This window comes from Scyliorhinus torazame, chromosome 10, assembly GCF_047496885.1.
Source record: "Scyliorhinus torazame isolate Kashiwa2021f chromosome 10, sScyTor2.1, whole genome shotgun sequence".
Classification (NCBI taxonomy): domain Eukaryota; kingdom Metazoa; phylum Chordata; class Chondrichthyes; order Carcharhiniformes; family Scyliorhinidae; genus Scyliorhinus; species Scyliorhinus torazame.
In genome coordinates this window covers 62,698,503-62,726,497 of record NC_092716.1, presented here as the reverse complement: position 1 = coordinate 62,726,497, position 27,995 = coordinate 62,698,503, and the positions used below count along the sequence as shown (strand labels likewise).

At 45.2% G+C, this 27,995-nt stretch overlaps 1 protein-coding gene across 1 annotated transcript in view; it reads left to right on the top strand.

Annotated features, from left to right (window-relative positions):
- The window catches only part of LOC140430605 (ATP-binding cassette sub-family C member 12-like), a 206,062-nt gene that overhangs the window by 97,401 nt on the left and 80,666 nt on the right, over window positions 1-27,995 (top strand). Inside the window, exons 15-19 of the mRNA XM_072518197.1 lie at window positions 8,629-8,728; window positions 11,195-11,284; window positions 17,219-17,308; window positions 20,976-21,079; window positions 25,317-25,517. Of these exons, the coding sequence (XP_072374298.1) occupies window positions 8,629-8,728; window positions 11,195-11,284; window positions 17,219-17,308; window positions 20,976-21,079; window positions 25,317-25,517 (585 nt within the window). The remainder of the gene's footprint in view (window positions 1-8,628; window positions 8,729-11,194; window positions 11,285-17,218; window positions 17,309-20,975; window positions 21,080-25,316; window positions 25,518-27,995) is intronic.

Sequence of the window (27,995 nt, the reverse complement as noted above, 5' to 3'; positions counted from 1 at the left end):
AATGCAATTGTTATTTGCGAATCTTCATTGTTAATTATTTGCTTCTTCTCTGAAGGTTCTCGCTGTTTGCTGTTGTACTTTCTGTCACAATGTCCTGCAGTGTTAATAATATTTTCTGTGTATTACAGAATGTAATCGCTTCTCAAATGAAATTACATTTCTGTGTAACGTAGTTGAGAAAGATTTCCTTTGTGTGATATGATTGTATTCATAAAGACTGGGCTTAGAATTTCACCAGATATCAAAATCTTCATTCAATACCCCACCATGCTTATTATTTCAAATTAAAAATATGACCTTCATTGCCAGCAGAAAGTCTATGTTTATGTACATATCAAGCAACCAGCAAATCGAAAATGATGAACTAATGGTGTCTGGCTATTCGAGCAGTAGAGCACAGACGAGTTGAGCACTACTTGTTATATCAGGAAGATTGAAGGTGTTCAATGTTCCAGGAGTTGCAGTACCATGGTGCTTACTGAGCACCTGTTCAGTATTCACTGAGCAAGCGATATGTAACAGTGCCAAGTCATAGAGTGAGAGAGTTTAGCAGAGACTATCTCCAGATCAAGTCATCTAGGGTGTCAGCCAAAGGATAGAGTTGCCAGTGCCAGACAAGTGTCAGTACACCAGGCTTTAAATACACCAATTCTTTATCTTTCCTCCTTGACTTATTATAACTTTGTATCCAGTCATTAAATATATACTGAAAACAAAACTTTAGGTTATTTCTTTGCTGAATATGGTTTTAAAATCTATAAACTTGGGCCAGCTGTTTCTCATTCCTACTTAATAGTTTTTTACCTTTTATTTAATTTCAAATATGGATTGCAAATGTAACCTTTCAGCCATAGGATGGATGTTCATCTTTTCTAGTTTCAAATGTGAGCAAGCTCTTAATTACATGAAGCCTTTATTCATCATAAAAATAAGGAAAAGTAATGCAAGATTCCAAAGACATGCTTGTTAGGTGAATTGGACATTCTGAATTCTTCCTCAGTGTCCCTGACCTGGCGGCGGAGTGTGGCGACTAGGGGATTTTCACAGTAATTTCATTGCAGTGTTACTGTGAGCCTACCTGGGACACTAATAAAGATTATTAGATTATTATTTTTTTTAATAAATATTTTATTGAAAATTTTTGGTCAACCAACACAGTACATTGTGCATCCTTTACACAATATTATAACAACACAAATAACAATGACCTATTTTATAAACAAAAAATAAATAAATAATAAATAACAATAATGAAAACTAGCACTAATTGGCAACTGCCTTATCACAAGTAACACTCTCCAAAAATATACTTTAACAGTCCAATATATAATTATCTGTCGCAACGACCTATACATATTATACAGTATATATTAACAACCCTGAGAGTCCTTCTGGTTCCTCCTCCTCACCCCCCCCCCCCTACCCCCGCCACCCGATCCTGGGCTGCTGCTGCTGCCTTCTTTTTTCCATTCCATCTATCTTTCTGCGAGGTATTCGACGAACGGTTGCCACCGCCTGGTGAACCCTTGAGCCGACCCCCTTAGGACGAACTTAATCCGCTCTAGCTTTATAAACCCTGCCATGTCATTTATCCAGGTCTCCACCCCCGGGGGCTTGGCTTCTTTCCACATTAACAATATCCTGCGCCGGGCTACTAGGGACGCAAAGGCCAAAACATCGGCCTCTCTCGCCTCCTGCACTCCCGGCTCTTGTGCAACCACAAATATAGCCAACCCCCAGCTTGGTTCGACCCGGACCCCCACTACTTTTGAAAGCACCTTTGTCACCCCCATCCAAAACCCCTGTAGTGCCGGGCATGACCAAAACATATGGGTATGATTCGCTGGGCTTCTCGAGCACCTCGCACACCTATCCTCCACCCCAAAAAATTTACTGAGCCGTGTTCCAGTCATATGCGCCCTGTGTAATACCTTAAACTGAATCAGGCTTAGCCTGGCACACGAGGACGACGAGTTTACCCTGCTTAGGGCATCTGCCCACAGCCCCTCCTCGATCTCCTCCCCCAGCTCTTCTTCCCATTTCTCTTTTAGTACATCTACCATAGTCTCCCCTTCGTCGCTCATTTCCCTATATATGTCTGACACCTTACCATCCCCCACCCATGTCTTTGAGATCACTCTGTCCTGCACCTCTTGTGTCGGGAGCTGCGGGAATTCCCTCACCTGTTGCCTCGCAAAAGCCCTCAGTTGCATATACCTGAATGCATTCCCTTGGGGCAACCCATATTTCTCGGTCAGCGCTCCCAGACTCGCGAACTTCCCATCCACAAATAGATCTTTCAGTTGCGTTATTCCTGCTCTTTGCCACATTCCATATCCCCCATCCATTCCCCCCGGGGCAAACCTATGGTTGTTTCTTATCGGGGACCCCCCCAAGGCTCCAGTCTTTCCCCTATGCCGTCTCCACTGTCCCCAAATCTTCAGTGTAGCCACCACCACCGGGCTTGTGGTGTAGTTCCTCGGTGAGAACGGCAATGGGGCTGTCACCATAGCCTGTAGGCTAGTCCCCCTACAGGACGCCCTCTCCAATCTCTTCCACGCCGCTCCCTCCTCCTCTCCCATCCACTTACTCACCATTGAAATATTAGCGGCCCAATAATACTCACTTAGGCTCGGTAGTGCCAGCCCCCCCCTATCCCTGCTACGCTGTAAGAATCCCTTCCTCACTCTCGAGGCCTTCCCGGCCCACACAAAACCCATGATGCTCTTTTCAATCCTTTTAAAAAAAGCCTTCGTGATCACCACCGGGAGGCACTGAAACACAAAGAGGAATCTCGGGAGGACCACCATCTTAACCGCCTGCACCCTCCCTGCCAGTGACAGGGATACCACATCCCATCTCTTGAAATCCTCCTCCATTTGTTCCACCAACCGCGTTAAATTTAACCGATGCAATGTGCCCCAATTCTTGGCTATCTGGATCCCCAGGTAACGAAAGTCCCTTGTTACCTTCCTCAACGGTAGGTCCTCTATTTCTCTACTCTGCTCCCCTGGATGCACCACAAACAACTCACTTTTCCCCATGTTCAATTTATACCCTGAAAAATCCCCAAACTCTCCAAGTATCCGCATTATTTCTGGCATCCCCTCCGCCGGGTCTGCCACGTATAGTAGCAAATCGTCCGCAGACAAAGATACCCGGTGTTCTTCTCCTCCTCTAAGTACTCCCCTCCACTTCTTGGAACCCCTCAACGCTATCGCCAGGGGCTCAATCGCCAGTGCAAACAATAATGGGGACAGAGGGCATCCCTGCCTTGTCCCTCTATGGAGCCGAAAATATGCAGATCCCCGTCCATTCGTGACCACGCTCGCCATCGGGGCCCTATACAACAGCTGCACCCATCTAACATACCCCTCTCCAAAACCAAATCTCCTGAACACCGCCCACAAATAATTCCACTCCACTCTATCAAATGCTTTCTCGGCATCCATCGCCACTACTATCTCCGTTTCCCCCTCTGGCGGGGCCATCATCATTACCCCTAACAGCCTCCGTATATTTGTGTTCAGCTGTCTCCCCTTCACAAACCTAGTTTGGTCCTCGTGGACCACCCCCGGGACACATTCCTCTATTCTCATTGCCATTACCTTGGCCAGGACCTTGGCATCTACATTTAGGAGGGAAATAGGTCTATAGGACCCGCATTGTAGCGGGTCCTTTTCCTTCTTTAAGAGAAGCGATATCGTTGCTTCAGACATAGTTGGGGGCAGTTGTCCCCTTTCCTTTGCCTCATTAAAGGTCCTCGTCAGTACCGGGGCGAGCAAGTCCACATATTTTCTATAGAATTCGACTGGGAATCCATCCGGTCCCGGGGCCTTTCCCGCCTGCATGCTCCTAATTCCTTTCACCACTTCTTCTACCTCGATCTGTGCTCCCAGTCCCACCCTTTCCTGCTCTTCCACCTTGGGAAATTCCAGCCGATCCAAGAAGCCCATCATTCTCTCCCTCCCATCCGGGGGTTGAGCTTCATATAATTTTTTATAAAATGTCTTGAACACTCCATTCACTCTCTCCGCTCCCCGCTCCATCTCTCCTTCCTCATCCCTCACTCCCCCTATTTCCCTCGCTGCTCCCCTTTTCCTCAATTGGTGTGCCAGCAACCTGCTCGCCTTCTCCCCATATTCGTACTGTACACCCTGTGCCTTCCTCCATTGTGCCTCTGCAGTGCCTGTAGTCAGCAAGTCAAATTCTACATGTAGCCTTTGCCTTTCCCTGTACAGTCCCTCCTCCGGTGCTTCCGCATATTGTCTGTCCACCCTCAAAAGTTCTTGCAGCAACCGCTCCCGTTCCTTACTCTCCTGCTTCCCTTTATGTGCCCTTATTGATATCAGCTCCCCTCTAACCACCGCCTTCAACGCCTCCCAGACCACTCCCACCTGGACCTCCCCATTATCATTGAGTTCCAAGTACTTTTCAATGCACCCCCTCACCCTTAGACACACCCCCTCATCTGCCATTAGTCCCATGTCCATTCTCCAGGGTGGGCGCCCTCCTGTTTCCTCCCCTATCTCCAAGTCTACCCAGTGTGGAGCGTGATCCGAAATGGCTATAGCCGTATACTCCGTTCCCCTCACCTTCGGAATCAACGCCCTACCCAGCACAAAAAAGTCTATTCGCTAGTAGACTTCATGGACATAGGAGAAAAACGAGAACTCCTTGCTCCTAGGTCTGCTAAATCTCCACGGGTCTACTCCTCCCATCTGCTCCATAAAATCTTTAAGTACCTTGGCTGCTGCCGGCCTCCTTCCAGTCCTGGACTTCGACCTATCCAGCCCTGGTTCCAACACCGTATTAAAATCTCCCCCCATTATCAGCTTTCCCATCTCTAGGTCCGGAATGGGTCCTAGCATCCGCCTCATAAAATTGGCATCATCCCAGTTCGGGGCATATACGTTTACCAAAACCACCGTCTCCCCCTGTAGTTTGCCACTCACCATCACGTATCTGCCCCCGTTATCCGCCACCATAGTCTTTGCCTCGAACATTACCCGCTTCCCCACTAATATAGCCACCCCCCTGTTTTTCGCATCTAGCCCCGAATGGAACACCTGCCCCACCCATCCTTTGCGTAGCCTAACCTGGTCTATCAGTTTCAGGTGCGTTTCCTGTAACATAACTACATCTGCCTTAAGTTTCTTAAGGTGTGCGAGTACCCGTGCCCTCTTTATCGGCCCGTTCAGCCCTCTCACGTTCCACGTGATCAGCCGGGGTGGGGGGCTTCCTACCCCACCCCCCATTTGTCGATTAGCCATCCCCTTTTTCCAGCTCCTCACCCGGTTCCCACGCAGCTGTATCTCCCCCAGGCGGTGCCCCCCCCGCCCATCCCCTCCCATACCAGCTCCCCCCTCTCCCCAGCAGCAGCAACCCAGTAATTCCCCCCTCCCACCCCCCCCCCCCCGCTAGATCCCCCGCTAGCGTAATTACTCCCCCCATGTTGCTCCCAGAAGTCAGCAAACTCTGGCCGACCTCGGCTTCCCCCCGTGACCTCGGCTCGCACCGTGCGACGCCCCCTCCTTCCTGCTTCTCTATTCCCGCCATGATTATCATAGCGCGGGAACCAAGCCCGCGCTACTCCCTTGGCCCCGCCCCCAATGGCCAACGCCCCATCTCCTCCACCTCCCCTCCTCCCCCCATCACCACCTGTGGAAGAGAGAAAAGTTACCACATCGCAGGATTAGTACGTAAAACTCCTCTTTCCCCCCTTTTTAACCCCCCTCTTCGCCCCCCACATTCGCCCCACCACTTTGTTCAAACGTTCTTTTTAATAACCCGCTCATTCCAGTTTTTCTTCCACAATAAAAGTCCACGCTTCATCCGCCGTCTCAAAGTAGTGGTGCCTCCCTCGATATGTGACCCACAGTCTTGCCGGTTGCAGCATTCCAAATTTTATCTTCTTTTTATGAAGCACCGCCTTGGCCCGATTAAAGCTCGCCCTCCTTCTCGCCACCTCCGCACTCCAGTCTTGATAAACGCGGATCACCGCGTTCTCCCATTTACTGCTCCGAGTTTTCTTTGCCCATCTAAGGACCATTTCTCTATCCTTAAAACGGAGGAATCTCACCACTATGGCTCTGGGAATTTCTCCTGCTCTCGGTCCTCGCGCCATCACTCGGTATGCTCCCTCCACCTCCAACGGACCCGCCGGGGCCTCCGCTCCCATTAACGAGTGCAGCATCGTGCTCACATATGCCCCGACGTCCGCTCCCTCCGCACCTTCAGGAAGACCAAGAATCCTCAGGTTGTTCCTACTTGCGTTGTTCTCCAGTGCCTCCAACCTTTCCACACATCGTTTCTGATGTGCCTCATGCGTCTCCGTCTTCACCACCAGGCCCTGTATGTCGTCCTCATTCTCGGCTGCCTTTGCCTTCACGACCCGAAGCTCCCGCTCCTGGGTCTTTTGTTCCTCCTTTACCCCTTCGATCGCCTGTAGTATCGGGGCCAACAGCTCTTTCTTCATTTCCTTTTTGAGCTCTTCCACACAGCATTTCAAGAACTCTTGTTGTTCAGGGCCCCATGTTAAACTGCCACCTTCCGACGCCATCTTGGTTTTTGCTTGCCTTCCTTGCCGCTGTTCTAAAGGATCCACTGCAATCCGGCCACTTTCTCCTCCTTTTTTCATCCGTATCCAGGGGGGATTCCCTTCTGGTTTACCGCCAAGTGTTTTTAGCCGTCAAAATTGCCGTTGGGGCTCCTATCAAGAGCCCAAATGTCCGTTTCACCGGGAGCTGCCGAAATGTGCGACTCAGCTGGTCATCGCCGCACCCCCAGAACTTATTAGATTATTATTAAGTGACATACTATCATGGGACTCTGCCCAAGGAAATATGTAACTTCGGCAAACCTTTCTCTTCACTTAGAGCAAATACTTACTCAGCGGCCCTTACTCCACAATAACCTGCTCATGGATGCTCAGTTTGGGTTCCGCCAGGGTTACTCAGTTCCGGACCTCATTACAGCCTTGGTTCAAAAATGGACAAAAGGGCTGAATGCCAGAGGTGAGGTGAGAGTGACTGCCCTTGACATCAAGGCAGCATTTGACTGAGCGTTGCATCAAGGAGCCCTAGCTAAACTGGAGTCAATGGGAATCAGGGGGAAAATTCTACATTGGTTGAAGTCAAAGGAAGATTGTTGTGATGGTTGGAGGTACATCAGCTCAGCTTAATATATCATTGCAGGAGTTCCTCAGAGTAGTGTCCTCGGCCCAACCATCTTCAGCTGCATAATCAACGATCTCCTTTCTAGGTTAGAAGTGGAGATGTTTGCGTATGACTGCACAATGTTCAGCACCATTCACGACTCCTCAGATAATGAAGCAGTCCATGTCCAAGTGCAGCAAGACATGGACAATATCCAGGCTTGGGCTGGCAAGTGGAAAGTTACATTTGAGCCAGGCAATGATCATCTCCTACAAGAGAGGATCTAAGCATTGCCCTTTGACATTCAATGGCATTGCCATTGCTGAATCCCCCACAATCAATATCCTAAGGGTTACCGTTGATCAGAAACTTAACTGGACTAGCCACATTAATACTGTGACTTCAAGGGCAGGTCAAAGGTTAGGAATCCTACAGCAAGTAACTCACCTCCTGACCCCTCAAAGCGTGTCCACCATCTAAAAAGCACAAGTCAGGAGTGTAATGGAATACTTGAGTGCAACTCCAACAACACTCAAGAAGATCGCCACCATCCAGGACAAAGCAATCCACTTAATTGTTCACCCTCCCACAAAAATTCAAACTCTCCACACCAACGAACATCTACAAGGTGCACTGCAGTAACTCACCAAGGTTCCTTAGATAGCACCTTCCAAACCCACGACCACTACCATCTAGATGGACAAGAGCAGCGGACGCCTAGGAACCCCATCACCTGGAGATTCCCCTCCAAGTCACTCACCACCCTGACTTGGGAATATATCGCCGTTCCTTCATTAATGCTGGGGCAACACCCTGGAACTCCCTCCCTAACAGCACAGTAGGTGTACCTACACCACATGGACTGCAGTGGTTCAAGAAGGCAACTCACCACCACCTTCTGAAGGGCAACTGGGGATGGGCAATAAATGCTGGCCTAACCAACGATGCCCACATCCTGTAAATGAATTTTAAAAATAAGGAAAGAAGCAAATTGAAAATAATGAAGAAAATGATTATGAAACCAGACATGTGGCTTATGGTGCAGCAACATCAGGAATTTGTTCAATCCAGGAGACCAGATTGAGTTGGATCCAAAATCCTCTCTGCAAGTTCAAAATTGATCAAATTTCTGTAATTGAGATAAGCCTCAGATGCATAAAAACATATTAGAAAGACCAGTAAAAGTATTTAGTCATCGCCCACAAGAGGCTATCACGTCTCATTCTGTTGGACAGAGAGAGAGAGAGAGAGAGAGATAAATGGTAATAAAGTCTGAGGGCACCAATCAGCATCAAGTATGGGAGACACCCCTCACAGGCAGTACAGGGATTAAACATACACCATTGGCATAATTCTACACCACACACTGGCCACCTAGCCAACTGAGCTAACCCCACAGAGAGACTTGAACAATTATACTACAAATGCTATGTCGATTTACAGTTCAATATTTCTTCTATTCTGCATTTAGTGTTCAGGAGAGCAAAACAAGATACCACTTCGATCTGATACAGGAAAGCTGGATGGAACCTCTCCTTCAAGCACATGGTTAAATGGCTCGGACAATGCTGGTAAGTATGTCATCTTTAAGAAGGGCATTTTGCATTAAATCATATTATTCAGGAACAGCGGTAGGCCATTGAAATCTTCAAGTGTGTTTTGCCATTCAATTAGGTCATATTCATGCACCTCTGCTCCATATCATTTGTAGCCTTGTCGAAAGAAACATACTGATCTCAGTCTTGGAAATTAGCTGGGCATCCACAGTCTTTCGGAAGCGAGTTTACCACTACCATTTATGATTTTTAAAATGCTTCTTGATTTCATTCTTAATGAGTCTTTCTTTAATTTTGTTCTGGATTTGCTCACCACGCAGGAGGAAACTCTTTCTCTGGACCTCCCCTTTTTGAATCTGCCTTTTATTTTAAAAAGATAAAGTAAATCACCCCTCAACCTTCTAAACGTGGGGGAATACAAACTAAGTTTATGCATCCTGCCCTCGTAATCTAAACCTTTAAATCTCAATATCACTAATGTCCTTTAGGAAAGGAAATCTACCATCCTTGACTGGTTTGGTCCAGATGTGACTCCAGATTCACAGAAATGTGGTTGGCTCTTAAATGTTCTATGAAACGGCCTAGCAAACCTGTCAATTGTACCAAACTATTAGAGCAAAATCAACAAAGGAATGAAACCGGATGGACGACCTGGCATCGACATAGGCACCAATTTAGTCGGGAGGAAGTTGCCCTGGGAGTCTGCAAAATTGGATCCCATGAAGTCTCATGACACTAGGTAAACATGGACAAGAAAACTTCCTGGTGACTACTACCCATTTCTCCTCCTCAGCTGATTAATCAGTGCTCCTCCATGTCGAATTCCAACTGGAAAAAGCACTGAGGGTGGCAAGGACACACATTGTACTCTGAGTGGAGGACCAACAAAAGGGAAAAACATACGTGACATTGTCCTCGTCAATCTCCCTGTCGCAGAGGTATCTGTCCATGACACTATTGATGGGAGAGACAACAGCACAGTCCTTGTGGAGACAAAGTCCCATCTTCACATTGCGAATTATGTGGCTCAAGAGCAGATGAGAGGTTGGAATTTCTGAGGCTAGTAACTCATCTCACTACCCAAAGCATGTCCGCTATCTTCAGGCACAAGTCAGGAATGTGATGGAATACTCTCCACTTGTCTGAATGAGTGCAGCTCCAACAACTCAAGAAGCTCAATACCATCCAGAACAAAGCAGCTTGCTTGATTGGCACCCCAACCACCACCTTATGCATTCACTCCCTCCATCACTGCCGAACAGTATCAGCAGCAAGCATCTATCAGATGCACTGCAACAACTTATCCAGCCTCCTTCGAAATTACCTTCCACACCTCCAACAATTAGAAGGACAAATGCAACAAATATTTGGGACACCACCACCTGCAAGTTTCCCTCCAAGTCATGCATCATCCTGACTTTGAACTATATCTGTGTTCCTTCCCCGTTGCTGGGTCAAAACTCTGGGATTCCCTTCTTAATAGAACTATGTGTGTACTTACATCATATAGAACATAGAACATTACAGCGCAGTACAGGCCCTTCGGCCCTCGATGTTGCACCGACCTGTGAAACCAATCTAAAGCCCATCTACACTATTCCCTTATCGTCCATATGTCTATCCAATGACCATTTGAATGCCCTTAGTGTTGGCGAGTCCACTACTGTTGCAGGCAGGGCATTCCACGCCCTTACTACTCTCTGAGTAAAGAACCTACCTCTGACGTCTGTCTTATATCTATCTCCCCTCAATTTAAAGTTATGTCCCCTCGTGCTAGACATCACCATCCGAGGAAAAAGGCTCTCACTGTCCACCCTATCTAATCCTCTGATCATCTTGTATGCCTCAATTAAGTCACCTCTTAACCTTCTCTCTAATGAAAACAGCCTCAAGTCCCTCAACCTTCCCTCATAGATCTTCCCTCCATACCAGGCAACATTCTGGTAAATCTCCTCTGCACCCTTTCCAATGCTTCCACATCCTTCCCATAATGCGGCGACCAGAATTGCACGCAGTACTCCAAATGCGTGCAATTCTGGTCGCCGCATTATATGGACTGCAGCAGTTCAAGAAGGCAGCTCCTGACCATCTTCTCATGGGCAAATAGGGATTGGCACTAAATGCTGGCCTGACCAGCAATGCCTACATCTCAGGAAAGAATAAAAAATTAATCTGCGCTGTACCGTCCACGACGCCAATGTCCCTTTGCTGAGACGTAAGGTCCCAAAGTAAAAACAGTACGAGGATAGGGTCTAACCCACACTCCGTAAAACTGAAGCATCATTTTGGCATTCCAACCCTATTACAAAAAGGCTTTTTGGTTACTTCTTGTGCCTGCTCTCCGGCCTTTACTGATTTATGTACATAGACCCCAAAATCATTTCACTTCTCATCAGCTCCTAGTGTCTCATTATTCTGAATGCAGTTACTCAATGCAGTTTCGAATACAAAAGTTTGACAAAACTGGTTTGTAATTATTAGCATTCGATATGACTGATGAGACAAATGATTCAACGGAAGAAAACACCAAGAATGCAAAAGCAAATCAGCTGGATGGAAATCATAAAAAAGGTAAAATTATATAAACGTTTTTACATAGGCTTTGTGCTGTATTGAAATTTGCTGTGATAGGAATGCCAATTCTAACTTTAGCTGTCACACCACTAGGTGGTATCGTATTATCTTTTAAAATCCAAATTGCTCAAAATATATACTGGAACCAAATATTTTTGTCGTGTAAAGGATTAATGTAAATAGACTGTCCAAATCATCAGCAATGTAAGGTCACATGACAGCAGAATATGTTGAAAGATAGTTCTAATAAATGTTTACCAACAGCTTTGCCTCTGGCAGTCTCCCAATCCTTTATTTTTTTAATAAATTTAGAGTACCAATAATTTATTTTTCAATTGAGGGGCAATTTAGCATGACCAATCCACCTACCGTGCACATCTTTAGATTGTGGGGGTGAGACCTACCCAGACACGGGGAGAATGTGCAAACTCCACACCGACAAGGCCGGGATCGAACCCGGGTCCTCAGCACTGTGAAGCAGTAGTGGTAACCACTGCACTTGTGTGCCGCCCTAGTCGCTCTCAATCCTAACCAAGGACAATCTCACCTGATATCCACGATGATGATAACAGATGGTGATAGTGGTAAAGGTAATGGAATAAGCACCAAGTAACTGGTCCGGTGACTGAAAAAGCAGCAGGCAAAATTACTGCAAGAAAAGGATGTTGTGGGAACAAGTGCCAACAGAACTCAAAGGAAGGCTAAAATGAAGGAAAACCTTGGAGAAAATCCTACCCTTGCCAGAGTGCCTCAACCATGTGGTAGACCTGGTTCAAGTAGCAGAACTGGTGTCATGAGATGAAATGAAAATCGCTTATTGTCAAAAGTAGGCTTCAAATGAAGTTACTGTGAAAAGCCCCTAGTCATCACATTCCGGCGCCTGTTCAGGGAGGCTGGTACGGGAATCGAACTGTGCTGCTGGCCTGCCTTGGTCTGCTTTAAAAACCAGCGATTTAGCCCAGTGTGCTAAACCAGCCCCTGTACAGAACTGCTTCAGAACTAGCAGAGCAGCCTAGTAAGGGATAGGTCAGTACCCTTATCTTACTAGCTGGGGTGGCCGGTTTAGCTTATTTGGCTGGACAGCCAGATGGCCTCTGAGCTTCAGAGTTTCACGATAGCGCCGACAACCTTATTGTTGGAAGAGGTATTGACTGCAGGGGGAATGGAGAAGGCGGTGCTGTCGGCGATCTACAGGAGGATTTTGGGAGAGGACGGGGTGTCTATGGAGGGGAGTAAAGCCAAGTGGGAGGAAGAGATGGGGGAGGTTATGGAAGATGGTTTGTGGTGTAAGGTGCTCCGGATGGTGAACAGCTCAACCTCATGCTGAGGTTGGGGATGATGCAGTTGAAGATCATGTATGGGGTGCACCTCATGAGGGAGAGGATGAGCCGACTCTTTGAGGGAGTTGAAGACACATGTGAGCATTGTGGGAGAGGCCCTTTAAACCATTTATATATGGTCCTGTCCGAAGCTGAAGAGGTACTGGAGGGAGGTTTTCGGTATTATTTCAGGGGTGCTACACGTGAACCTGGAACAAGGGCACCTACAAGCCTTTTTTGGGGTGTCGGACTAGCCCAAGCTGCAGACGGGTGCAGATGTTTTAGCCATCGCCTCGCTGATTGCCCGGAGGCGGGTCCTGTTGGGGTAGAGGCCAGCTTCTCCACCCAGTGTCTCAGCTTGGCGGGGGGACCTGCTGGAATTTCTGCATCTCGAGAAGGTGAAATTTGAGCTGAGGGGGTGAAGGAAGGGTTCTACAATTCAAGGGGACTGTTTATTTTGCATTTTCGAGAGTTGGGGGAGGGGGGTTGGGTTATTGTTGCTTTGATTACACTGTTCACTGATTGACTTTTAATTTTTTACCTGGAACGTACAGGTGGATGTGTTGGTCTGTATACTGAGGGGGGGGGGGGGCTGGTTTTGTTTGGGGGATTGTTATCATATTTGTTTTTTCTTTGTTTTTTTCTTTTGTTGTTTATTTGAGGAAAATGTTGAAGATGAGGAAAATTAAAAATTTTTAAGAAAAGACAAAAGTCAGAGATCCGGCTGACAGACCACCTCCACTGCTACAAATCACATGACGGTAAATCCTGCCCCTCGTCTTGCATGTGACTGTTCCACACAGGCTTGCTGCTTTATGAGCTCTGCCCTTGGCTCTGCGCTGACCACTGACTACATACTTTACCCTCTGTGGACTGTGTCACTCTCCAGACCTCCATTGGTCCTTTTCTGTGTCAAGTACCTTCTCTACAATGCTTGCAGCCCCCGCCTCCCCTATCAGATTGCAACACAGTCTTATGTTTTAACAGTTCATTCACAAACTCTGTCTGTCACTTGTGAAGGCGATGGTCATGATACTCTGTTTCTTTGGTTGTGTGATCAAGTCAAAATCATTCGAGCATTTCTGTTCCGCATCTTTCCCATCACACATGTTACCAAATTCGCTCTTGAGCATATCTATTAGTGTGACCATTCAGCAATCTTATTCTGGCATGTCATCTCAGTTTCCTTCATCGTCTGCATCACCTGATCTTCTGTTTGGGTATGAGGCACTCTTTATGTTATAACTGGAAATAAGGAGTTCTTTATACCAAACATCCACTTCCTTCTCCACCCCGAGGATTTTTTTCAGTCTGGCACCTCAGGCTGCAGTTTGGTCTAAGGCCGCTCCAGCTCCATCTCCCTCAGTCAGTTTACCTATTTCTTTAACAACTTATTTTTCTTCTTTTGATAACCAGTTAAAGTATCCTTGGATGAACTAACAACTTCACGTGACCCTCAGTGCTAAGAGAGTTCTCTGCAGTGATCACAAGCACCAACCTGTGCCCAAATTCAATCCAACTGAGTCTTGTTTCTCAACTGTTGCCGTCCCAAACTCTCCCTCAGTTTAGAGCTGTTTGTTTGTATCCGATGCTTCAGCTGTCCTCCTTGGTTTCTGATCTTTCTGCTCAGAGTGTCCTAGTTTCACTCTTAGTCCATTTGTCTCATGGAAACAGTGTTCTGTCAGCGTATCGACCTTCACTTCCAGTTCTTTGGGGAAATGTCCTAATCCTTTTTCTACCAGCTTAATACTGTGTTACTCTTCACCTCGGTATTTGTGGTGATGTAAGGTTAGACCTGCAGTACAGGTTCGCCGGTAGCTCCTGCCGGCTGGCTCCGCCCAGGGAGAACTGTATAAATATGCATGACCTCCAGTGCCCTGCCATTTCGCCAGCTGCAGCAGGAGGCCTCGCATCTGACTGTAATAAAGCCACAGTTGTACCCAACTTTAGTCTTTGTGCAACTGATCGTGCATCAGTGTTCTTCCACGATCACTGTGGCTTTCTTTGGGCCATAATAGCTTTCTCCAGCCAAAAAGTATCACAACAATCCTCTAGTCCCCTACTCTTCTTTTCCATTTAGTTTATCCATCTCTGGTTCCCTCAAGGTGAATCAAGGGCAGCACAGTGGAGAGTGGTTAGCACTGCTGTCTCACAGCTCCAGGGTCCCGGGATCAATTCCGGCCTCAGGTGACTGTCTGTGTGGAGTTTGCACTTCCTCCCGGTGTCTGCGTGGGTTCCCTACGGGTGCTTCCGGTTCCTCCCACAATCCAAAGATGTGCAGGTTAGGTGGATTAGCCATCATAAATTGCCACTTAGTGTCAAAAAAACAGGTTAGGTCGGGTTACTGGGTTATTGGGTGGAGATGTGGCCTTAAATAGTGCGTTCTTTCCAAGAGCTGGTGCAGATTCAATTTTTCCAAATGGCCTCCTTCTGAACTGGAAAACAAAATTCTATGAATCCAACATTCTCTCTAACAACATTTGATAATTATATCTTTTGTATGAACAGATGGACATTTTCTCTGCCAAAACCTTAGACCCTCAATGCCTGCAGTCCACCAGCGCAGGGATCGCTAACCACCCTATCTCCCTCCCCCCCCCCCTCCCACCACGCACCGCCACTCCCCCCCGAAAGGCTGTGCTCAGGTTGGGAGCCTAAATCCTTTAGCCTCCTCACTTTCCCGTGCTTTTGGAATAGATTCTGAAGTTCCTTCAGGTACTTTTCCCTTTTTACGTTTGACACTGCTCGCTATACCCTCCTTTCTTTGTTTTTCTCTTTTAACTTTAGTTCCCTTTTTCATAAGCTTGAGATCACACCTCTCACTTCTGAGGGTTATTTTCTCTTTGTTTGCATTTTTTCCCAAACTTCTAACTGTCCTCGTCAATTCATCTTTGCTCTGCTTCTATCCCTCTGGGTCTAGAACTATCTGTTCACCCAACTGACATTCAGGTGAGTCTTTCCTTCCTTCAGAGTTCAATTTAACCAAATACTCAAAGGTTGGTTGTATCCCCAGATTCGATCCCATCCTCATCGCTAATGTAGTGGCCTGGCAGCGATGAGGCGGGGGCTCTTCATGGAACAGAGTTTATTGATAACAAAGAACAATTGTACAGAGGTCACTGGCCTTATTGTCCTGGAGCAACATGGAGCTGCTCTAGCCTTTACATCTTTATTACATGGCTCCCCGATTTATTCTGTCTGAGAGGGGACTCCACCTCTGGGGTAATTGCCCGCTCTCGGTCCCCATTGTTTCGTGGAGCCATGTGATCATCCTCTGTTGTACTATCTTAAGGAAACATGCACCTTAATCCACGACAGAAGCTTACAAATTTGGTTACACTACTAGTTCATCCATTTACCCGAAAGCTAATGGGGAGACTGAACGACGTGTGAGGATGAGGAAGGCTTTTTGAAGAAACATCAGCTTAGCACTCTTGGGCTACCATTCCACATCACTCCAGAAGAGTCTGGCTCCGTCCAAACATCTAATGGGTAGACAACTACGGACTCAACTTTCTGTTCTTCCGCACATGCTTATGTCCTACCTCACAGCAACAGATCTACAGAGAGTAAGGGAGATGGATGATGAATATCATGCAAAGCAAACCAGAAACTACAATAAATTCCATAGAATACATAACTTACCACAACTCCAGGCAGGGGAGTCAGTATCGATTGTGATAGCCAAGTTTTGGAATAAGCACTACATCCAAAATCTAATCTTGTGGAGACTGAAAATGGCCCAATGAGAAGAAAAAGATGTGTACTCATATTTACAAGAAGACCTCATGGAACAGTTACCCAGAAGATCAGGAAGATTACCGGGACATTGATCTGGTAGTCTCTGATAATTCACATACTACTCTACCTAGTTCAAAGGAAAACATGGAGAGCTTGAATCCTATACGTCCACCAACAGAGTTGTGAATAAGGTCAGGGAGATTGATGAAACCACCACAGCACTATCTCTGTGAACTGGGCATAAAGGCAGAGACTTTGGAGGGAAGTTGTAGGACAGCATAAACAAGGCAAATGAAATTTGTGATGGTACTGAAAGCTCAATCTGTGAAGAGACCTTTCTACGATGCCTGAATGATTTTGCCACTTTGCACACCAGCCCCTTTCTTTTCTGGCCTTTATTTGTTATTGTGAAGGTTCAGTAGCAAAATCTGGGTGGTGTTATACTGACTGTAAATGACTGCTACGAACTGGTTGGCATTGCTGAAGTTCATTTCATGATTAACGCTTTTTGCTAGGGGAATGATGGGGTTCATCCCATCAGTCTGCATTAGAATCAAACCAAAAACCACACAGGGGAAATTTTACACTTACCCACAGTGTTACCCAGTCTCTAAAAATGTCTGATTTGCAAGGGGCTCCTGAAAATATTTGATATTACCCATTGCAGATTACCAAATCGGAATTAACATTTGGCTATAATTTGGAAAAGTTGACTGAGGTACCATTAAAAGTAAATCTCTTTATTTTATTATATAACAGTATTTGCATTTCATAATGTTGATTATTGGATATCTTTTGTAATCTATAATGAGAAACATAAATGAGTGTAACAATTGAGAATAGTAATTGAATCATGTGTTTACTTTTACAGCACAACACGAGCAGCTTACAAAAGATGAAGTGAAAAAATCAGACTCAACATCAGGAAAAACATTTCATTATTATTTTAAGGCAGGAGGAGGTAAGAAACATTCATATCCCTTTAAATTGTGCCCTATCCATGAGACTGTCTTCTATTTGAGTTGAGCTGTTAATAAGAATGGCAGCCATTTTGTTTAAGGCAACTACCACTGCCCTTGAGAATTCCACCATTGTTTAAAGCATATGGTTGTTACTATTCTCTCGACAGACACCTCAATCTGTCCAGTATGAGCCTGTTATACATCCTAGATATTGCTGCAGTATCCCATATGCCTTCTTAACCACCTTATCTACTTGTCCTGCTGCCTTCAAGGATCTTTGTACATGCAACCTAAGGTCCCCTTGATCCACTGAACTTCCTGGTGTCCAACCGTTCATTGTGTATTCCCTTACATCATTAGTCTCCAAAAATGCACCACCTCACACTTTTCAGGGTTAAATTCCATTTGCCACTGTTCTGTCCATCTTACCAGCCCATCTGTAGTGTCCTGTAATCTAGACTTTCCTCCTCACTATTTACCACACTATCAACGTTGTGTCGTCTGCGAACTTACTGATCATACCATCCACATTCATGTCTAGATCATTAATGTACACTATATACAGCAGGGGACCCAGCACTGATCCCTGCAGTACATCACTGGACACGGGTTGCCAGTCACAAAAACAACCTTTGACCATCACTCTCCGCCTCCTGCCACTAAACCAATTTTGGATCCAATTTGGCAAATTGCCCTGGATCCCATGACTCTTACCTTTTTGATCAGTCTCCCCTGCGGACCCTCATCAAAAGCCTTACTGAAGTCCATGTGCCATCTTGGCTGGAGTCTCAGGACCCCAATTCGGATGACCACACACCGTCTGAGGAAAACCTCCAACTTTTGCCACGACTTGCCTCGGTGACCCTGGACCAGTCTCGGGCCCGAACGCTCTCGACCGCAACGAAGATTGTGCTCATCAATAGCACAAAACATCCTGCCTGATCGACTCCCGGAGCACAGAGAGCTTCATACACCCCAACACGGTAAGGTGCTGTTCTCTTCCCATCCACCCAGTTAACCAAAAAATCTCCCTGGCCTCCGGGTCTCACTCTGAAGAGATCAAAGGGTTCTGCGTAGCGAACCTCACGGTCCAGGGAAGGGAATTTTAAACATTTCCGCCTCTACATCCTCCCTCACCTCTGCACTGCCACGCTCCTAGGGTTAGACTTCCAATGTAACCTCCAGAGTTTAACTTTTAAATTTGGCTGCCCTATACCCCCCTCACTGTCTGCAGCCTCACGATCCTCAAGATCGATCCGCCTTCCCTTTTTGCGAACCTCACCTCAGATTGCAAACCCGTCGCCACCAGGCCAGACGGTACAGTGCCCAGGACCGGACTTTCATTAGGTCGGAAGTCCAGCGGTTACTGAAGGAAGGTATTATTGAGGCTAGCAACAGTCCCTGGAGAGCTCAAGTAGTGGTTGTAAAGACCAGGGAGAAGCATAGGATGGTCATCGATTATAGCCAGACCACCAACAGGTTTTAGCAGCTCGACGCGTACCCCTTCCCCCGCATGTCTGATTTGGTCAATCAGATTGCACAATACAAGGTCTTTTCCACGGTGGATCTAAAACCCGCCTACCACCAGCTCCCCATCCACCCTAGCGACCGCAAATACACTGCATTCGAAGCAGATGAGCGGATCTACCACTTCCTAAGGGTTCCCTTCCGTGTCACAAATGGAGTCTCGGTCTTCCAATGGGAGATGGACCGAATGGTTGACCGGTATGGTTCACGGGCCACGTTTGCGGCCACGATCAGCAGGACCACGACACCAACCTCTGAAAATTCCTCCATACCGCAAAATCATCTTGCCCTCCATCCAACCAGTCGGAGCTCTGTTTCCCCTTGCCGTTGTCCAGATTTCAAAGCCTGAAAAAGGCAGCCAGCATACAGACTAACACACAAGGTCCGGAAGCAGGGTTACAGCCAGAAGCAGCAGGAGCTCAGAGAAGAACAGCCTGCATGTGACAAGCCTGAGGTTCACCAGTGTGAGCTACTCAGGTGACTAGGGGATGGAGCTCCCTGCTAATTGGAGAAACTCCCCACAGAATATAAACCGTGACCTGGAAGCAATTCGGGGAAGGATACCCTGTGGGCAGTGGAGAGGAGGATTATTGGTTATTGGATAGGCACACCAGAATGACAGGGAGTGGGATAGCTTGATCTTGGTTTCGGACAATGCTCGGCACAACATCGAGGGCCGAAGGGCCTGTTCTGTGCTGTACTATTCTATGATCTATGATCTATGATCTAGACTACATCAATGACATAGCAACCTACTTACATTCAATCATTCATATGACAGACATAATATAGTGCCTTATAGCGCATTAGTTATTATTACTTATGTAGTTTTAAAATCACACCATGATCAGTCAAGGTGACTTGAATCCCTGCTGAATGATGCTGAACATATTGTTTATAATCTCATATTGCCACATCAATTCGTAACATCCAGTCAACCAGTGGAGCTGAACTGTAAAACTGTTTTTTTCAGAAATACAACCAGTGAAAGAGATTTACCATTTGGTGTTCAATAACATAGTGTGGGGGGGTCATTTTCCCCGCCCCCTTTCCGAGTTTCTCAGAGTCGGGAGGCAGCCTGCCTTTGGCCAGTGGCTGGATCTTCTGCTCCTGCCACTGTCAATGGGATTTCCCATTGAATCCACCCACCACTACCTGCCAGGAAACTCGTGGTGGGGGTTTGGCGTTGGCAAGACGGGAAGATCCCACTGGCAAGAACAGCTGGAAAATCCCTCCCCGATCATGTCTTTAAAATTGCCAGTACTTTGTCCAGAGCTAATACCTGACTTTAATTTGTTTAATCTTGGGTGCATCTATTAGTATATTTTCCCAACAAATACATAAATAACGTTGGACATATCATTCACATAAAATTAGTGTTCTGAAGAAGGAGCTGCATACAAAGTTATTTTACCTGTACTTTCTACAAATGCTTTGTGACCTGCTATGTTCATGCAGGTCAGCATGAACATGGTAGCACAGTGGCTAGCACTGTGGCTTCACTGTGCTAGGGTCCCATGTTTGATTCCTAGCTTGGGTCACTGTCTGTTTGGATTCTGCACGTTCTCCATGTCTGCTTGGGTTTCCTCCAGGTGCTCTGGTTTCCTCCCACAGTAGACGTGTTAGGTAATTTGGACATTCTGAATTCTCCCTCCGTGTACCCGAACAGGCACTGGAATGTGACGACTCGGAATTTCACAGTAACTTCATTGCAGTGTTAATGTAAGCCGACTTGTGACAATAATAAAGGTTATTACATTATTATTAGATTAGGCATCTTCTGGGGTTTTTTTTCAGATTTCCAGCATCCGCAACATTTTGTTTTTTATGCAACTGTCTGGCAGTTTGTGTTTGTGCATTTCTACGAATGTTCCTTATGAATTCTGCAAAATGTTACTCTTTGAATTCCTGAAACTAGCAGGAATTTGTTCGTATCACTCACTTTAGACATTTAATGTCCCATTCTGAGCATTCGACCGTGTCAGCTCAGGACTGATTTGCTGCAATGACACAGCAATGTGTGATTCACTTCATACCTTTCATATTAATGTAGTTTTAGTACGTTTTTTGATGTCTACTTTCAAAAATGATGTTCACGGCAGATCATTTATGAATTGTTTATTCTGATTTATTTTCTAGGATACATGCTCTTTCTATTTGTTTTCTTTCTGTTCATCCTTATGATTGGCTGTATAATCTTTAATGGATGGTGGTTAAGCTATTGGATACAACAAGGAGCTGGGGTAAGTTCTCCTGATACAACTAATGCAAAAAGTCATCTGCAAATGTATGAAAAGTTTAATCCTTTAAATTATTTTCATATTTTGCTCAACTTTTTAGAATAGATTACCTCTCAATTTTGAAAGAACATTCTTATTCCATTAATTAAAAGATTACAAATGGTTAATTACTGTACATGCGTTCATTATATTAAACATCAGTTTCCAGTCTTAAATATTAGAAAATGTAATTAGAAAAACATAGCAAGCAAAAGAGTATTTCTTCATTCCTGATATTTGAATAAATGGACAAATGACTTCATTACCTTCAGTATAAGTCACTGTAGAGGGTTCCATCTCTGCTACTCCACTACTGGGCCGATATCTGGGGTTTGAGTATCTGTGTGTGTCTCTCTCCAGCTGGCACTGAAACTTCAGAGGCCAGGGGATGCCGCACTGGGACACCTCCACGGAAGAGAGCACTGAATCAAGCCTGCCGTTTATCCCTAACCGGAAGCCTGAGGCTTATATCACACAGATATCCAGACCCCCACCAATGCCCAGGTGATTCTCTCTCTTGCCGGTGGTGCAACACCCACCCGGTTCGTACTTCGCTGGAGTAGCTTTCCCAAGAGAGAGAATAGGACACTGCTGTTTATTACCTAACCAGCAGCCTGTCCTGAGTGAACGGGTTTGAATCATTCAAGATGACCCTAGATTCTCGACCCCGGAATTAAGGTGAGGAATATCTTAATCAATTGGTCAGAGATCGCTGGTGAGAGATTGAAGAATTTAAACAACTCCAATTATCAGCAAATCGAGGTTTATTGCAACACCCAGGTCAAAATCATCAAACAGAAGAAATTATAATAAAATCTTAAACTCTAACACAAACTAAGTCTATTCAGAAAGTACTATAACAGACACAACGTAAAATCTTATTGTTACACAATTTTAGCAAGGGCATAAAACACAAATCAAGCCCCCTTCCCCAAAGCCTCAACCACTATCAAGGTCAAGGGAGTTTCGCAAGCTGCTGCAGGGTACTTACGGTCACAGGCTGCGAGAGGTCAAGTCGAAGGTGGAGAGGTCAAGCCAAGAGACCCTCAATCGCAACACAGCCCCTTTTATATCCGTTTTACCTGGCTTTTTCCTGTGTTCAGCCAGCCCCTTTTGCATTGAATTGGTAAGGTTTAAAGTTCCCGCTGGTCCCACCCCCTTTGAGCGGGTCAGACCTGTCGACTTCCGGGTTTTCCTCCCCTTTGCGTTGTATCGGTCCAAGTTTAAAGTTCCCGCTGGTCCCGCCCCCTTTGAGCCGGGCAGACCTGTTGACTTCCGGGTTCGCCTCGCAGGTCCGCTCCTTCCAGCCAGGCAGACCTGCCGCGATTTGAATTTGGCGCCGACTCCGCCCCCTCCACCCAGTGAGTTCCTGCCGGTGGCTTCTGTCAGGATTGGAGTCCCTCCCCCAGGTCCGCCTCCAACTTGGGTTTTTTCTACCGTTTATCTTCAAGGGCTTTTCCAGTGCAATATACTGAGCCCAGACAGTCTGCTTTTTGGGATAACAAGGTTAAGCTCTCTTGTGAAGATTTTCAAAGTCTTCCATCTGCTCCGGAGATCGCTGCTATTCTCACCTTGCTATGTTGATGGGGTGTTGATTAGATTCTGCTCTGGTGGAGGCCAAGTCATTTACATCTGCATGGGGCTATGACCATCCCATTGTCCTGCTTGCAGGCAGGCCCCTTTGTAATACCATGCCCCTTTGTCTGTGTTTTAATCTTATCTAGTTGTCTGGCTCCTTCTTCCTTGTAGCTCCTGGGGGGGTTTGTAAATACCTATGCCCCTACTCAGCTCAGCGGACCAAGCCTGCTGGGAAATTTGGTTACGTTCCCTTGGCTGAAAAGTGTCCAGTTTACAGTCTCTGGGTTTTATTCTTGGGCAGTCCAAAAAGGGCCGAATTGCCCGAAAACCTTACATCACTTCTGTGAAAACATGATTTGTGATGATCAATTCTTTGAAGTCCAAAGTGCTATTTGGGAACCAATACAAAATTGAACAAAATTACTTGGTCTATCACAATTTAAGGAATATTCTTTGCTTCAGTTCATTGTCCGATTTTGTTTGTCACAAAAATTGTTCTTGCAAATATTGTATGAAATCCCTTTTATTTTGAAAACTGGATGGCCAAAGGGCTAAACCATTTATGTGACATATGCAAAGGACATTCCTTATACCATTAAAATTTTAAAAATAATAATTTTATTATTGAATATAACACTGAAATCCTTTTCTCTGAAATGAAATTTACACACGATATATGGGTAAGAAGTTTCCTCTTTGCATTTAAACAACATGGGTTGGATTTTAATTTTGGTTTAGCACAACACCAGGGTTCCAAGGTTAAATTACAAGGGGTGATTTCAAAAATCAGGGCTGCATTCTCTGTAATTTTGAAGGTTAAGGGCTGATTAGATTGAAGTTTTCAAGATATTAAAGGGAACAGTACGAAGTCTTACAACACCAGGTTAAAGTTCAACAGGTTTGTTTTAAATCAATTCGAAATACTTCCCCAGTCCAACGCCGGCATCTCCACTTAAACGAAATAGATAGGTATATAGAGAGAAACCACTTCAGCTGTTTGAGAAGAACATGGTGTGAAGGCTGTTAAAAAGGTAGCCATGATCCATGGCATTATTAATAGCGAAATAGAGTACAAAGCAAGGAACTTGGCAAAATCTGTATAAAACAATGGATTTACCAGAAAGGTCCCAGGATCGACACTTTTCAATTATATGGAGAAACAAGAGAGGTGGTTGTTCTCCTTAGAGCAGAGGCAGTTAGATAGAGATGTTCAAAATCCTGATATTTTTTGAGAGTGAATAAGGAGAAACAGTTTCCAGTGGCAGAAAGGCCAGTAACCAGGAAAGACAGATTCAATGCAATGGGGAAAAATAACTTGAGGCGGCATGAGGTGAAGAAAACTGGCATCGCAAGTCCTTGTGGTCTAGAATACAGGGCGGTGAAAGAAAATTCAATGCTAACTTTCAAAGGGAAATTGGATAAATATGTGAAGGGATAGAAATTGCAGGAATATTGGGGAAAGACTATGGGATGTGGAACTAAATTGATATATCTACCAATGAGCTGGCACATGGGCGCTGGGCCACATGGCTGTATCATAGTGCTGTATCAGTCAATGCGTCTGAGAATAAGTAAACAGATAAGTTACAAACAATAAAACATATTGCATGTGCTTTAACAGCAAAAAGCGCTTCCAGATGTTAATATCAGAAATAATTTCTCCAATTCCATCTAATGTGTACAATAGTTGACAGTAATGCAAATGGTACAATAAATACAAATTATGCAGTAAACAACAGCATGCAGCCAGGGGCAACTGTAATAATGATTGATGCCTCACTAAACACACAGAGTACAGAAAAAAGTCAGGAAAATTTATACCAAGGTGATTGCCCAGAGGCTTCCCATGACTGGTTCAACAGCAGATTATCAATATTCTGTGAATTTCTCAATTTAAAAGCCAAAGTTCTACATAATTAAACTGAGAGAAAATCTTACAGGAATGGTAAAGTGGTATGCAAAAATTACGTTCTGTGTTGATTTGTTGGATTGAAACAGAGCGATAAGATGCATCTTCAACAGCCATTGTTTTTAATGGGACAAGATGAAAGTCCATTTAAAATTTTACAAAATCTTAACAAAATTAAAAATCCTCATTTGGCACAATATTACTGATGCCCAATTCACAAAGAAATTAGTTAGAAATTATGTTCTTTGGCAGGGTTGAATTCTGCTGCATTGGGAGTTGAGGGGTAGGAATTTAGGGTAAAATCCATTTCCAGCCCTTTCTGGCTACAAAGGCAAATTGTGATGATAAAGTGCTTCTTCCATCCATGAACTTTAGCATCCCGTTCCAATCCCAGCCTTACTCTTGGGGAAGGACTGGTAGGATGCACGGTGAAAATCCCACCAGTTCCACCTCCTGCATGGTCAGCACCAAGTATGCTGACTTTACTGAGTCATACAGGAGTACACCAAGTTAGTATTTAAACAGCAATTAGTCCAAGAGAAACCAAATGAGGATTTGGATATGAAAAGACCAGCAACAGGGCAGCGCTGAAAGGAAATTCCAGCAAACTTCTCACAGCTCAGCTTCAAGAATGCAATTTCTAGTCTATTGTATGCTTGATGTCGCAGGAACAAAACTTTTGACATTGACTGATTTATATTTAATTCTACAAAGGCTGACTGTCTTGCACAAAGGAACAACACCACAACAGTGGATTGTAGCAGCATCACTGACAACCCCCAGCTAGGATTCTACCAACTAATCTTTGGAATGTCCATTGTTGCAATAATTGTTCTGAGTGTCTTTAAGGGATACGTTTTCACTAAGTTTACCATGAAAGCTTCTTCTACATTACATGACAACGTATTCCACAAGGTAAGATGCATGTTTGATACAGAATTTTATAGATTTCAGTTATAAAGTCTATTTTCAACAGTAGATAACAAACAACTTTAAATTAATATATTGAAATACAAGGCCAAACATTTGTGCCCTCCCCTGTGGCGAGTTTGGTGGGGGGGGGGGGGGAGCATTTAATTGGGTCGAAGGGGAGCAGATTGGGATCTTGCCACCTTCCCGCCGTTATCCTAGGTAAGTCCATGGCGGGAAGGCCCATGGACAGTTTTCCCACCCCACGTCCCATGTTGAGATCCAAGGGAGTAAGGTGAGGCTGGATGGCCTCTACATTAATGCTAGGAGCATTATAGGTAAGACCGATAAGTTAAGGGCATGGATTAACACGTGGATTTGTGATATTGTTGCCATCACATAGACACGGCTGGGGGAGGGGCAGGACGGAATATAGGATCTTCAGTTGAGGTAGGAGGGGGTGTAAAAGAGGAGTTGGTGTCACATTACGAATTAAGAAGTCAGTTATTGCAGTAAGGAGGGATGATATTTTAGAAGGGTCTTCAAATAAGGCTTTGTGGATAGAGCTTAGGAATAACAAGAGGACATTCACATTGCTCGGATGTATTATAGATCTCCAGTCAGCAGCCAATAGAGGAGCAGGTATGTAGACAATTCACTGAGATTTGTAAAAATAATAATAATAGAATAATTATAGTAGGAGATTTTAACATCCCCAACATTAACTAGGAGGGCTGTACGGTGGCGCAGTGGTTAGCCCTGCTGCCTCACGGCGCTGAGGACCCGGGTTCGATCACAGCCTCGGGTCACTGTCTGTGTGGAATTTGCACATTCTCCCCAAGTCTGCGTGGGTCTCACCCTCACAACCCAAAGATGTGCAGGGTAGGTGGATTCGCCATGATAAATTGCCCCTTAATTGGAAAAAAAAAATGGAGTACCTGAAACGTATGAATTGGGAGAATTATGGTGTAAAGAATTTAGAGGGGTCAGGTTTATTAAGATGTATTCAGGAGAGTTTTTAAAAGCAATATATACAAGGTCCACCAAGGAACAGTGCAGAGCTGGATCTAATTCTGGGGAAAATAGCCAGCCAGGTCTTCGAGGTGGCAGTGAGGGAGCATTTTAGTGATGGCAACCGCAACACAGTATGATTTAAATTTGTTATGGGAAAGGAAAAAGATTGTCTGCAAAAATGCTTTTGGACTGGGGGAAGGCAGATTTTCCTAAAAGAAAGCAGGGTCTGACCAAAGTAGACTGGGAACAGCTTCTTGTGGGAGAATCTACAGCAGAGCAGTGGGGGGCATTCAAAAAGGAAATGGGGAGAGTACAGGTCCAATATCTTCCCTTTTGGGTGAAATGTGGGAGCAACAAGCCCAGAGAACCCTGGATGTCGAGGAATATTCAGAATATACTAGACAAGAAAGAAAAGAGAGGCTTTTAGCAGGGACAAAGGAATCAAATCAGCGGAGGCCTCAGTTGGGTATAGAAAGTGCAGGGGAAATTTAAGAAAGCAATTAAGAGAACAAAAAGGGGGGGGGGATGAGAAAGTACTGGCAGGTAAGATTAGTGAGAATCCCAAGATATTTTATAAGTATATTAAGGGGTTGAGGTTAACCAGGAAAATATTAGGGCCCATTAGGGATCAAGGGGACAATCTGTGCATGGAGTTGGAGGACATTGGTAGGGTGTTAAATGAGTACTTCACATCTGTCTTCACTTGGGAAAAGGAGGATGTAGGTACAGAATTTGCGGAGAGGGTCTGTGAGATTCTTGAACAGTTTGACATAGGGAGTGAGGAGCTTTTGGTGTGCTAAAAACTGGACAAACCCCCAGGTCCTGATGATTTGTATCCACGCTGCTGTGGGAGGCAAGGGAGAAAATTACAGGGGCTCTGACCGAAATTTCTAATTCCTATCTGACCACAGGAGAGGTGCCAGAGGATTTGAGGACAGCTAATGTGGTTATTTTTTTGAAGAAGGGTGGTAGAGATAAACCAGGGTATTACAGATCAGTGAGTCCCACATCAGTGGTAGGGAAATTAATGGAGAAAATTCTGAAGGAGATAATCTATCTCCACTTGGAGAGGCAAGGTTTGATCAGGGATAGTCAGCATGGCTTTGTCAGAGCGAGGTCATGCCTCATGAATTTGATTGAATTTTTCAAGGACATGATTGGGTGTGTAGTTGAAGATAGTGTAGTTGATGTAGTTTATATGGATTTCAGTTAAGCCTTTGACAAGGTACCAAATGGGAGGCTGATAAAGTAGGTAAAAACACATGGGGTCCTGGATAACTTGGGAAGTTGGATCCAAAACTGGCTTAGTGGTAAGAGATAGAGGGTGGTGGTAGAAGGCTGTTTGTGTGATTGGATGTAGTGTCCAGTGACATACCACAGGTCCCATATTGCTTGTGATGCATATGAATGATATAGGTGAGAATGTGGGGGGGATGTAAGTAAGTTTGCGGAAGGCACGAAGATTGGCAG